General features: G+C 38.0%; 1 protein-coding gene across 1 annotated transcript in view; it reads right to left on the reverse strand.

The window, feature by feature from the left end:
- ACAA2 (acetyl-CoA acyltransferase 2) overlaps nt 1-13,585 on the reverse strand; it is a 41,684-nt gene that overhangs the window by 11,723 nt on the left and 16,376 nt on the right. Inside the window, exons 4-7 of the mRNA XM_036823445.1 lie at nt 4,755-4,871; nt 3,131-3,278; nt 1,184-1,359; nt 517-646 (exon numbers count right to left, since the gene is read on the reverse strand). Of these exons, the coding sequence (XP_036679340.1) occupies nt 517-646; nt 1,184-1,359; nt 3,131-3,278; nt 4,755-4,871 (571 nt within the window). The remainder of the gene's footprint in view (nt 1-516; nt 647-1,183; nt 1,360-3,130; nt 3,279-4,754; nt 4,872-13,585) is intronic.

A 13,585-nucleotide genomic window follows, 5' to 3' on the forward strand; every position in this document is an offset into this window, starting at 1 on the left:
AGCTACCTTCCATTTCTAAGACAAAAGTTATATTTTGCTGACAGTGGGTAGCTGAAAGCTAGTAAGCTTTTAAGGCTGTAATAAAGAAAAAAAAAAGACTTACAAGGCAGTTACTAGAGTTGTGGGAAGATTAAATGAGATATATTAAGGACCATGTGTAAAACACCCAGTGGGGTGTGTATCTTCTCTATTTCACCCCATGATTTTTCCATCTCACGTTTTCTTCTATCTTATCAGTACCTCGTAATACTTCTATGTTGTTTACCGTGTGTTAATTTTATGTATCTTAAATGGACAATGGGACACAATTACTGCCCAAAAGGAGTTTACATGGTCTTGGTCTTCCTATTATGCTTGGCACAGTTTTTCATAAAGATAAGTTGTTTAAATGATTGATTAACAACTCCTTTTCTCTACAAGTGCCCTTGATTTGGCTACTGTTTCAGGAATCTGAATGCCAAAGAAGCCTTATCTTCAGAAATGTAACAGAACCAGTTTGTTTCACTACAAACTTACCAATACCCATGATAGCGGGATCACATCCAGACACAAAATAGCCCACAATTCTTGCCAGTGGTGTGAAGTTATGTTTTTTAACAGCATCTTCACTAGCTATGATAACAGCTCCAGCACCATCAGAAATCCCCTTGGAAACAAAAACAGATGTTAGCTAGAGGGTAAAAGAATATAGTTAATCAAGGTTTGAACTAATGGAGTGGTATAAGGATTATGGCAATACATAGGAAGCAGTGCCATAATTTGGGATACAAGTAGTATTAGTGGCACACTGCTGGATTAAAGAGATTGTTTTAGGCACAGAATACAACCTCACTAAGGGAAAATAGGAGAGAATGTCAAGAAAAATCTTATATCCAGATGTGGGTAGATGTAAGAAGAAATCTGATGAGTTGTATACATGAGGAAGAAAAACTAAAATAATAAACCAGGTAGATTTCCTTCTAACATTCTGAAAAGACTAAGAAATCGGAAAAGTATTATATAAGGGCTCCTGGCTAAAATATTTTATTTTGGACTATGAAAACCCAAATTAATAGAATATGAACACTACTAGCTTAAGCTAGATAACCAAAGACTAGCATGAAAGGTATCTAAAAGGTACTGCATGATTATTTTGCATTGAACACATCAGGAAGAGTTCAAGATAATCCGTGGTGCTACCTACCGATGCGTTCCCTGCAGTAACGGTTCCTTCTTTCTTGAACACTGGAGGAAGTTTGTTTAACTGCTCTAGCGTTGTTTGGGGCCGAGCATGTTCATCTACCTGCATCGTCTGTTTTCCTTTCTTTGTCTTCACCTCAATTGGTGCCATCTCATTGTTAAAGTAACCAGCATCATTAGCTGAAATAGTAGAAAGACTATTCATAAGAATGGGGAAAAAAAAGAACAGAAAGCAGAAAAATGAAATCAAATATATCCTTCAATTTATTTATTTAGGCTGCGCCACACAGCTTGCAGGATCTTAGTTCCCCAATGAGGCGTGGAACCCGTGCCCCTTGCAGTGGAAGTGCAGAGTCCTAACCACTGGACTGCCAGGGAAGTCCCTATATTTCAGTTTAATTTCTATTCTATCCTTTCCTCTCAGCCTATTTTAATATAAGCCTTTATTACTTACATAACTTACCTTGCCTATTGGAGGATTTAATATACTATCATCCATGCAGATGCGTTCTGTACCTTTTTAAAATTACAATTTCTGATTTTTTTTACAAGGTACTGCTAGACTATTAGTGTTTGTTACCTACAGGTGTAATGGCACTGAATGGATTTAATGCCCTTTTTTAACTTCTCTGGGTGAGACATGAAGTAATTAAAAAGTTACCAAGCTGTACCTACAGTCAACAATAATGTACTGTACACTTAAAATTTTATTAAGAGGATAGATCCCACGTTAAGTGTTCTTACCACAATAAGAAAAAAAGTTACCAAGTTGTCTATGTCACCAAGTAATCTATGACTGAAATTTAATGACAGGCAATCTGAAGAAATTATATGTGCTATTACTGACACAATTCTAAGTAAAACAGCTTACCTACTTCTACCTCCACTGACTGGACTGGACAATAGTAATATAAAGTTTCAGAAATAGAGTAAGCCAGGAATAATATCACCTTAATTTTGATATCACTTTATAGCAGGCTAACACTTTCCTTATTTGGTTCTCACAACAACTCTGTTAGGAAAAAAGGGAAGGCAAATATTTTTATCTCTATTATTAGCTCAGTGAATAAATACTTGGTGAACAAATGACTTGACTGAAGTCAGAAAAACTGTATGTGGCAAAACTAGAAATAGGCTGATAATGCTTGACCTCTACACCAATACCCTTTCACTTAAATGTGTAACTAAAAAACAGAGGATGAGTTGGATTGGCTCCATTAGACTTACCCCTCTTGAAATGCTAAAATGAACTTTATCCTCACTATTCCAAGTATTTAATACCCCTAAATAAGTGTTTCTGCTCATTTATAATAGTTTAGTTTTCAAAACCCTTTTCAGAGGACTAACAAATTTCTTCAACTCACCATACTGATAAAAGAATGGCTGCCATCTTGCTCGTTTTGTACTGGCTCACCAGCAGTGTGCAATGTTACACAAGGGCACCACGGCACCACATCTAGGGCCTTGGACTAGTTCTGAGTCTCTGAGTCAGGCGCAAGGATTCTCAATTAGGAATGGGAGAGAGGAGTCATAAAAGGATACCCAATGGGTCTTTCCCAAACATATCATCCCCTTCTTGTGCATACGATATGCCTCTCGGGGGAGGACATCCTCTGTGTCCCAGCTGTCCCAGCGAGCCATCATCTCTGATGGAGTGTATCATAGCCCTCAGAGTCTTCTGCTGACCAGTTTGGGGCAAAATTCAAGTGTCCAGATAGGGCCAATTAACCATACTACTTTTTAAGTAGTATTCACATACTTCAAAAGAGAAACACCCAGTTAATTTGCAATTATAGAATATTTAATCATTAAAAAAAAGGAATAATGAAAAAATGTGGTTTTCTAAAGGTATAATTTTAAACTAATATTATATGACCTTTATAATCTAAAATGATAAAAATCTTTCCTAGTTTTCTTTCTATAGATATTTATAATAAACAATTTCACTGACCAGCTTTCCACCTCTGCTGTGACTGCAGGGCATATTTGTCACTGTCTTCTCTGCTTATTTTATGTTTTGCAGCAAGATTCTCTGCAGTAATTGCCATTGGGATTTGGATATGCTGATCTGTTAATCCTGTCCACAAAGAGTCTTCCAGCTATTAAAAGAAATTAATAAAATGATCTGTAAAGCGTATCTTTTGAAAGTAATATGCTATCATTTCTTTAAATTTAAATAATCAACAGTTCCAATAAAAATAGTAAAATTAGATTTTCTGATAAGCATTTAGTATTATGATTTATATTTGGTTCTGAGACATGTTTTTAAAACCATCCAACACCATAATAAAATGCACACACCCTCCTCTCTAAATGCAGGGCTCTAAAGAGAGCCAACAGTGCTAAACGTGCAGGGTGACACACACAGGAACTCACCCCACAATCAAAACTTAAACCCTTGTGGTTCCATTTTGTAAGAAACTTCACAGAGTCCTCATGCAACACTTCCCTGCAGCCACCTTTGTAAAGCAGTTACAAGCCCCTCACAAAAGCGTACGGCTGTGCTCTTTTTCCATCCCATGCCTTTTGTGGTAGGAAGAGCTGGCTCTATCAGCTGTTACTACAAGGTTGAAAAGAGCCTGGAATAGGCTCCTTGAGTAATGGTTGGTATTTGTTATCCAATTAGTTAGTCTCTGATAAATGTACTCCACCTGTTTCTTCTAGACTGCCTTGTCACCTTTTGAGTCACTGACCTGTCTTCCCAAAGGTTTTCTTAAACATATTAGGTATCGCAAATATTACCTCATATTTTCTAAGTCTTACTCCTTTCAGCTTTCAAAAAGGCAAGGTGAGAAACTGGGTGAACGGGATAAATCAATGATTACGACTGGGAAATCCTAAGAATATACAATGTCATCAGCCCTTTGATGTGGGAAGGACAGCATACTATCACTCTTTTTTCTTTTAATATTTATTTATTTGGTTGCACCAGGTCTTAGTTGAGGCAGGTGGGCTCCTTAGTTGTGGTACACGAACTCTCAGTTGCAGCATGCGTGTGGGATGATCCTGACCAGGGATCGAACCTGGGCCCTCTGCATTGGGGGCATGGAGTCTTAATCACTGTCCCACCAGGGAAGTCCCTATCACTTTTTTTCAGTACTACTCAGGCAGTTCTCAAAGGGTCGTTTTTTATCTGACTGATTTGGGACACTATGAACTGTATTTGAGGAGAATGTTTTCTACGATAAAGAAGGAATCTATTCAATGGAGATTGCTCCAGAAATAAAATTTCCATAAATCATGGTAAAGATTTAATTATTTGGTTTACCAGTTATTCAGTAGAGAGATTAATTCAACCTTTGCCCATCTTTTTAATCCACTCCTTCCCTTCCTCTGTCTCCCCAGGTATTAATGCCACTACCAAAGATGTGCCGAGATAAAGTCTAATTTTATGTGAGTTAAAATGTCAAAATTAACAACTATGAAATAGTTTACAAATTTCAAATCATTCATATTTTACCAATCCCCTATTAACAAAATTGGTTTTAAAATTTTTCTCTACCCCAAAATGCTGTTATTAAAATTATAGTACAATAGCATAAGAAATAATCTTTAAAAATTTTAATGGTTCCAACCTTGAGATCTGATCCAAACGTAGTTCCAAAACGAATATTTCTGACATAGAAGGGAGCCTGGCTCATGCTTTCAGTTCCTCCACACAAGACAATTTCAGAGTCTTTAACACAAATTTCCTATTTAAAAACAAATGAATGACAACAATGAAACCTTTTATTGTGACAGAAGTATGTCCCTAAAAGTATGTATTAAGCAGTAAACCAATAGTAAAGCTAATAAGCAACATACCCTCGCTTAACAGTAAAACTTCCACATTATATTGTCTCAAAGGGAAATACTTGTAAAGTAATTGCAAAGCAAATGCTAAAATATCCATTCCCAAGATACAAGAAGAAAAAAAAACGAACAGACTTCAATCATTTGTGCAGAAGTAACAAATCCTACCTACATTTTGACAAGGAATGGTAATTCTTAACTCAATACAAATCTTGAAAATTAACATAGATATTAATGTCTGGTATAAATGTACAGATTGCCAGCAGATAATAAAGAATAAATCCTTTAAAAAGGCAAAAGTAAAATTCACCCTATTAATGAATGAATCTGAAGGAGACCACAGATTTATAAGAACTAGGTTAACCTAGAGGACTCATAAAAAGGAACCTGTTTCATTCTTCCAACTTTTTCTATTATTTGCATTTCTCAGAAAAACAGCAAAGAACAACCCTCCAGGAGAGAGACCTTCAAGATGGCGGAGGAGTAAGACGTGGGCATCACCTTCCTCCCCACAAATACATCAAAAATCCATCTACATGTGGAACAATTCCTACAGAACACCTACTGAACGCTGGCAGAAGACCTCAGACTTTCCAAAAGGCAAGAAAATCCTGATGTACCTGGGTAGGGCAAAAGAAAAAAGAAAAAACAGAGACAAAAGAATAAGGACGGGACCTGCACCTCGGGGAGGGAGCTGTGAAGGAGGAAAAGTTTCCACACACTAGGAAGCCCCTTCAATGGCAGAGACAGGGGGTGGGTGAGGTGGGGGGAAGCTTCGGAGCCATGGAGGAGAGCACAGCCACAGGGGTGCAGAGGGCAAAGAGGAGAGAGTCCCGCACAGAGGATCGGTGCCGACCAGCGCTCACCAGCCCGAGAGGCTTGTCCGCTCACCTGCTGGGGCGGGCAGGGGCTGGGAGCTGAGACTCGGGCTTTGGAGGTCAGATCCCAGGGAGAGGACTGGGGTTGGCTGTGTGAACACAGCCTGAAGGGGGCTAGTGTGACACAGCTAGCTGGGAGGGAGTCCAGGAAAAAGTCTGGAACTGCCTAAGACAGAAGAGACCATTGTTTCGGGGTGTGTGAGGAGAGGGGATTCCTTCCCCATGTGCCCACAGAAGGCAGAGCACTGCCTAAGCGAGCTCCAGAGACGGGCATGAACCACGGCTATCAGCTCAGATCCCAGAGACGGACATGAACTGAGAATGCTGCTGCCGCTGCCACCAAGAATCCTGTGTGCAAGCGCAAGTCACTACTCACACCCCCACCAGGAGCCTGTGCAGCACGCCACTGACAGGGTCCTGAGATCCAGGGACAACTTCCCCAGGAGAACATACAGCACACCTCAGGCTGTTACAATGTCATGCCAGCCTCTGCTGCCATAGGCTTGGCCGGCATTCCAGTTATGACTACCACACCCCTTCCTCTCCCCGGCCTGAGTGAGGAAGAGAGCCCTAATTAGCCGCTGCTTTAACCCCCTCCTGTCTGGGCAGGGAACAGACGCCTGAGGGTGACCTACATGCAGAGGCGGGGCCAAATCCAAAGCTGAACCCCAGGAGCTGTGCGAACAAAGAAGAGAAAGGGAAATTTCTCCCAGCAGCCTCAGGAGCAGTGGATTAAATCTTCACAATCAACTTGATGAGCCCTGCATCTGTGGAATACCTGAATAGACAACAAATGTTCCCAAAACTGGGGCAGTGGACTTTGGGAGAAACTGTAGACTTGGGGTTTGCTTTCTGTGACTGATTTATTTCTAATTTTTATGTTTATCTTAGTTTAGCTTTTAGTGCTTATTACCATTGGTGGATTTGTTTATTGGTTTGGTTGCTCTCTTCTTTTTTGTTTTTTAATTTAAAAAAATTTTTTATTTGTTTTTATATTATTTATTTATTTATTTATTTATTTATTTATTTATTTATTTATTTTTCTTCCCTTTCTTCTGAGCCGTGTGGCTGGCAGGGACTCAGTGCTCTGGCCAGGTGTCAGGCCTGAGCCTCTGAGGTGGGACAGCCAAGTCCAGGACACTGGACCACCAGAGACCTCCCAGCCCCACGTGATATCAATCGGCGAGAACTCTCCCAGAGGTCTCCATCTCAACACTAAGACCCAGCTCCACCCAACGGCCAGCAAGCTCCAGTGCTGGATGCCCCATGCTAAACAACTAGCAAGACAGGAACACAACCCCACCCGTTAGCAGAGAGGCTGCCTAAAGTCATACTAAGTTCACAGACACCCCAAAACACACCACCGGATGTGCCCCTGCCCACCAGAAAGACAAGATCCAGCCCCACCCCCCAGAACACAGGCACCAGTCCCCTCCACCAGGAAGCCTACACAACACACTGAACCAACCTCACCCACTGCGGAGAGATGCCAAAAACAACAGCAACTATGAACCTGCAGCCTGCAAAAAGGAGACCGCAAACACAGTAAGTTAAACAAAATGAGAAAACAGAGAAATATGCAGCAGATGAAGAAGCAAAGTAAAAACCCACCAGACCAAACAAATGAAGAGGAAATAGGCAGCCTACCTGAAAAAGAATTCAGAGTAATGATAGTAAAGATGATTCAAAATCTTGGAAATAGAATGGAGAAAATACAAGAAACATTTAACAAGGACCTAGAAGAACGAAACAGCAAACAAACAATGATGACCAACACAATAAATGAAATTTAAAATTCTCTAGAAGGAATCAATAGCAGAATAACTGAGGCAGAAGAATGGATAAGTGACCAGGAAGATAAAATAGTGGAAATAACTGCCTCAGAGCAGAATAAAGAAAAAAGAATGAAAAGACTTGAGGACAGTCTCAGAGACCTCTGGGACAACATTAAAAGCACCAACATTTGAGTTATAGGGGTCCCAGAAGAAGAATAGAAAAAGAAAGGGTCTGAGAAAATATTTGAAGAGATTATAGTTGAAAGCTTCCCTAACATGGGAAAGGAAATAGTCAATCAAGTCCAGGAAGCACAAAGAGTCCCATACAGGAAAAATCCAAGGAGAAACATGCCAAGACACATATCAATCAAGGTATCAAAAATTAAATATTAAAAAAAAAGAAATTAAAAGCAGTAAGGGAAAGCAACAAATAACATACAACGGAATTCCCATAAGGTTAACAGCTGATCTTTCAGCAGAAACTCTGCAAGCCAGAAGGGAGTGGCAGGACATATTTAAAGTGATGAAAGGCAAAAACCTACAACCAAGATTACTCAACTCAGCAAGGATCTCATTCAGATTCAATGGAGAAATTTAAACCTTCACAGATAAGCAAAAGTTAAGAGAATTCAGCACCATCAAACCAGCTTTACAATAAATGCTAAAGGAATTTCTCTAGGCAGGAAACACAAGAGAAGGAAAAGACCTACAAAACAAACCCAAAACAAGAAAGTGGTAATAGGAACATACATATCGATAATTACCTTAAATGTAAATGGATTAAAAGCCCCAACCAAAAGACACAGACTGGCTGAATGGATACAAAACCAAGACCTGTATATATGCTGTCTACAAGAGTCCCACTTCAGACCTAGGCACACATACAGACTGAAAGTGAGGGGATGGAAAAAGATACTCCATGCAAATGGAAATCAGAAGAAAGCTGGAGTAGCAATACTCATACCAGACAAAAGAGACTTTAAATTAAAGACTATTACAAGAGACAAAGAAGGACACTGCATAATGATCAAGGGATCAATCCAAGAAGAAGATATAACAATTATAAATATTTATGCACCCAACATAGGAGTATCTCAAGGCAAATGTTAACAACCATAAAATGGGAAATCGACAGTAACACAAAAATAGTAGGGGACTTTAACATCCCACTTTCACCAATTTTCCAAAATGAAAATAAATAAGGAAACACAAGCTTTAAATGACACATTAGACCAGATGGAGTTAACTGATATTTAGGACATTCCTTCCAAAAACAACAGAATACACTTTCTCCTCATGTGCTCCTGGAACATTCTCCAGGATAGATCATATCTTGGGTCACAAATCAAACCTCAGTAAATTTAAGAAAACTGAAATCGTCTCAAGTATCTTTTCCAACCACAATGCTATGAGACTAGATATCAACTACAGGAAAAAAACTGTAAAAAATACAAACACATGGAGGCTAAACAATATGCTACTAAATAACCAAGATATCACTGAAGAAATCAAAGAGGAAATCAAAAAATACCTAGAAACAAATGACAATGAAAACACGATGACCCAAAACCTATGAGATGCAGCAAAAGCAGTTCTAAGAGGGAAGTTTATAGCAATACAATTCTACCTCAAGAAACAAGGAAAGTCTCAAATGAACAACCTAACCTTACACCTAAAGCAATTAGAGAAAGAAGAACAAAAAAGAACCCAAAGTTTTTTGGTTCTTCAATCCATAGAAGGAAAGAAATCATAAAGATCAGATCGGAAATAAATGAAAAAGACATGAAGGAAACAATAGTAAAGATCAATAAAACTAACAGATGATTCTTTGAGAAGATAAACAAAATTGACAAACCATTAGCCAGACTCATCAAGAAAAAAAGGGAGAAGACTCAGATCAACAGAATTAGAAATGAAAAAGGAGAAGTAACAACTGACACTGCAGAAATACAAAAGATCATGAGAGACTGCTACAAGCAACTACTATATGTCACTTAAATGGACAACCTGGAAGAAATGGACAAATTTTTAGAAAAGTACAACCTTCCAAGACTGAACCAGGAAGAAATAGAAAAGATGAACAGACCAATCACAAGCACTGAAATTGAAACTGTGATTAAAAATCTTCCAACAAACAAAACCTCAGGACCAGATTGCTTCACAGGAGAATTCTATCAACCATTTGGAGAAGAGCTAACACCCATCCTTCTCAAACTTTTCCTAAATATAGCAGAGGGAAGAACACTCCCAAACTCATTCACCATCACCCTTATACCAAAACCAGACAAAGTTGTCACAAGAAAAGAAAACTACAGGCCAATATCACTTGTGAATATAGATGTAAAAATCCTCAAGAAAACACTAGCAAACAGAATCCAACAGCACATTAAAAGGATCATACACCATGATCAAGTGGGGTTTATCCCAGGAATGCAAGGATTCTTCAATATACGCAAATCAATCAATGTGATACACCATATTAACAAATTGAAGGAGAAAAACCATATGATAATTTCAATAGATGCAGAAAAAGCTTTCGACAAAATTCAACACCCATTTATGATAAAAACTCTCCGGAAATTGGGAGAATTCCCGTAGAGGGAACCTACCTCAACATAATAAAGGCCATTTATGACAAACCCACAGCCAAGATCATTCTCAATGGTGAAAAACTGAAACCATTTCCTCTAAGATCAGGAACAAGACAAGGTTGCTCACTCTCTCTGCTATCATTCAACATAGTTTTGGAAGTTTTAGCCACAGAAATCAGAGAAGAAAAAGAAATAGAAGGAATCCAAATTGGAAAAGAAGAAGTAAAACTGTCACTGTTTGCAGATGGCATGATAGTATACATAGAGAATCCCAAAGATGCTACCAGAAAACTACTAGAGCTAATCAATGAATTTGGTAAAGCAGCAGGATACAAAGTTAATGTATAGAAATCTCTTGCATTCCTATACACTAACGACGAAAAATCTGACGGAGAAATTAAGGAAACACTCCCATTTACCACTGCAACAAAAAGAATAAAATACCTAGGAATAAACCTACCTAAGGAGATTACAGACCTGTATGCAGAAAACTATAAGACACTGATGAAAGAAATTAAAGATGATACCAACAGATGGAGAGATATATACCATGTCCTTGGATTGGAAGAATCAACATTGTGAAAATGACTATACTACCCAAAGCAATCTACAGATTCAGTGCAATCACACTACCCTATCACACTACCAATGGCATTTATCACAGAACTAGAACAAAAAATTTTACAATTTGTATGGAAACACAAAAGACCCCGAATAGCCAAAGAAATCTTGAGAAAGAAAGATGGAGTTGGAGGAATCAGGCTCCCTGACTTCAGACTATACTACAAAGCTACAGTGATCAAGACAGTATGGTAGTGGCACAAAAACAGAAATGTAGATCAATGGAACAGGATAGAAAGCTCAGAGATAAACCCACACACCTACGGTCACCTTATCTTTGATAAAGGAGGCAAGAATATACAATGGAGAAAAGACAGTCTCTTCAGTAAGTGGTGCTGGGAAAACTGGATAGCTTCATGTAAAAGAATGAAATTAGAACGCTTCGTAATACCATACACAAAGATAAATCCAAAATGGACTAAAGAAAGACCTAAATGTAAGGCCAGACACTATAAAACTCTTAGAGGAAAACATAGGCAGAACACTCTATGACATACATCACAGCAAGATCCTTTTTGACCCACCTCCCAGACAAATGGAAATAAAAACAAAAATAAACAAATGGGACCTAATGAAACTTAAAAGCTTTTGCACAGCAAAGGAAACCATAAACAAGATGAAAAGACAATCCTCAGAATGGGAGAAAATATTTGCAAATGAAGCAACTGACAAAGGATTAATCTCCAAAATATACAAGCAGCTCAATATCAAAAAAACAAACAACCCAATCCAAAAATGGGCAGAAGACCTAAATAGACATTTCTCCAAAGAAGATATACAGAGAGCCAATAAACACATGAAAGGATGCTCAACATCACTAATCATTAGAGAAATGCAAATCAAAATCACAACGAGGTATCACCTCACACCACGCAGAATGGCCATCATCAAAATATCTACAAACAATAAATGCTGGAGAGGGTGTGGAGGTAAGGGAACCCTCTTGCAGTGTTGGTGGGAATGTTAATTGATACAGCCACTATGGAGAACAGTATGGAGGTTCCTTAAGAAACTAAAAATAGAACTACCATATGACCCAGCAATCCCACTACTGGGCATATACCTTGAGAAAACCATAATTCAAAAACAGACATGTACCACAATGTTCATTGCAGCATTATTTACAATAGCCAGGACATGGAAGCAACCTAAATGTCCATCAACAGATGAATGGATAAAGATGTGGCGCATATATACAATGGAATATGACTCAGCCATAAAAAGAAATGAAATTGAGTTATTTGTAGTGAGGTGGATGGACGTAGAGTCTGTCATACAGAGTGAAGTAAGTCAGAAAGAGAAAAACAAATACCATATGCTAACACATATATATATGGAATCTAAAAAAAACAAGGTTCTGATGAACCTAGGGACAGGACAGGATTAGAGACGCAGACCTAGAGAATGGACCTGAGGACACAGGGAGGGGGAAGGGGAAGCTGGGATGAAGTGAGAGAGTAGCACTGACATGTATAGACTACCAAATGTAAAACAGATAGCTATTTGGAAGCAGCTGCATAGCAAAGGGAAGTCAGCTCGGTGCTTTGTGACCACTTAAGAGTGGTGGGATAGGGAGGGTGGGAGGGAGACACAAGAGGGAGGTGATATGGGGATATATGTATACATATAACTGATTTACTTTGTTATACAGCAGAAACTAACACAGTATTGTAAAGCAATTATACTCTAATAAAGATGTTAAAAAAAAAAGATCTACCTACTGGATATAATATTGCATAATTTTAAAATAACAGAAAACTCAAGACAGCAAGGCATAGTAGAACTAATGGTGGTAGGCTGCACTTAGATATTTTAAATAATATACATAAAGCATTGTAACATACAACCTGGCACATAAGAACTCATGAAATAAGTTCTTATTAATATTATATAAACTTATTATCTCACTTAATTATACTAACTAATGAAGTATGCATGCTTATATCAGTTACACTAAGTAGAAAACTAAGTCTCATGGCTTCTCTATTTTAAATTACTATCTTGAATACAACCATTTTATAAAGCAAAATGGACTCCATCCCAAGAATGTGAATATAAAATCTTTTGTCCCATTATAGTAATGAAATTCACATAAGGTCTCAAAATTTATAGCTGTGATAAAATATAGACAGCAGCAAAGGAAAACTCTGTCTGATCTGTAATAATGTCAACCTCATTTAAGGAGGGATATAGTTATCAATATATAAGCACCACTTTTATTCTCTATTATGCCATTCTCTTTTCTTATATACTTTTTCCCTCTCTTGTCTTACCAGTCCTGCCATCACATATATGATAATTGGCCAAGCAATTCATCTTTGCTATAAGCTTGGTGAAAAAGCAAAACATATGAGCTAAGTACGCTGAAGAAAGGGTAAAATTAATAGCAACAAAAGCCTAAAAACATGATTTCCTTGGTGGAAAGTTGTTCAAAGTCAATTTCACACAAATTTTCTTTCCAACCACAAAGGAATCAAGAGTAATAATCATTATTAGTGGTGTTGTTTCCCAATATTTAGTAAGACAGTGTATAAAATCTAAGTGCCTTGAAGAAACCACCAGAAATTTAAGACTTAAGGGCTCAGGAATAATAGTATTAAAAGAAGTCAGAGCAATATTCTTCTTAGTCATAATAACATTAATGATGAAACTGCATTTAGCCTAGTCCCTTAGAAAATTTAGTAATAACAATATTCCTGTGTTTTAAAGGGAAGAATTTAGTAGTGTTAGGCAGAGGAGTAAAATCTTA

This window comes from Balaenoptera musculus, chromosome 14 (assembly GCF_009873245.2).
Source record: "Balaenoptera musculus isolate JJ_BM4_2016_0621 chromosome 14, mBalMus1.pri.v3, whole genome shotgun sequence".
Lineage (NCBI taxonomy): Eukaryota > Metazoa > Chordata > Mammalia > Artiodactyla > Balaenopteridae > Balaenoptera > Balaenoptera musculus.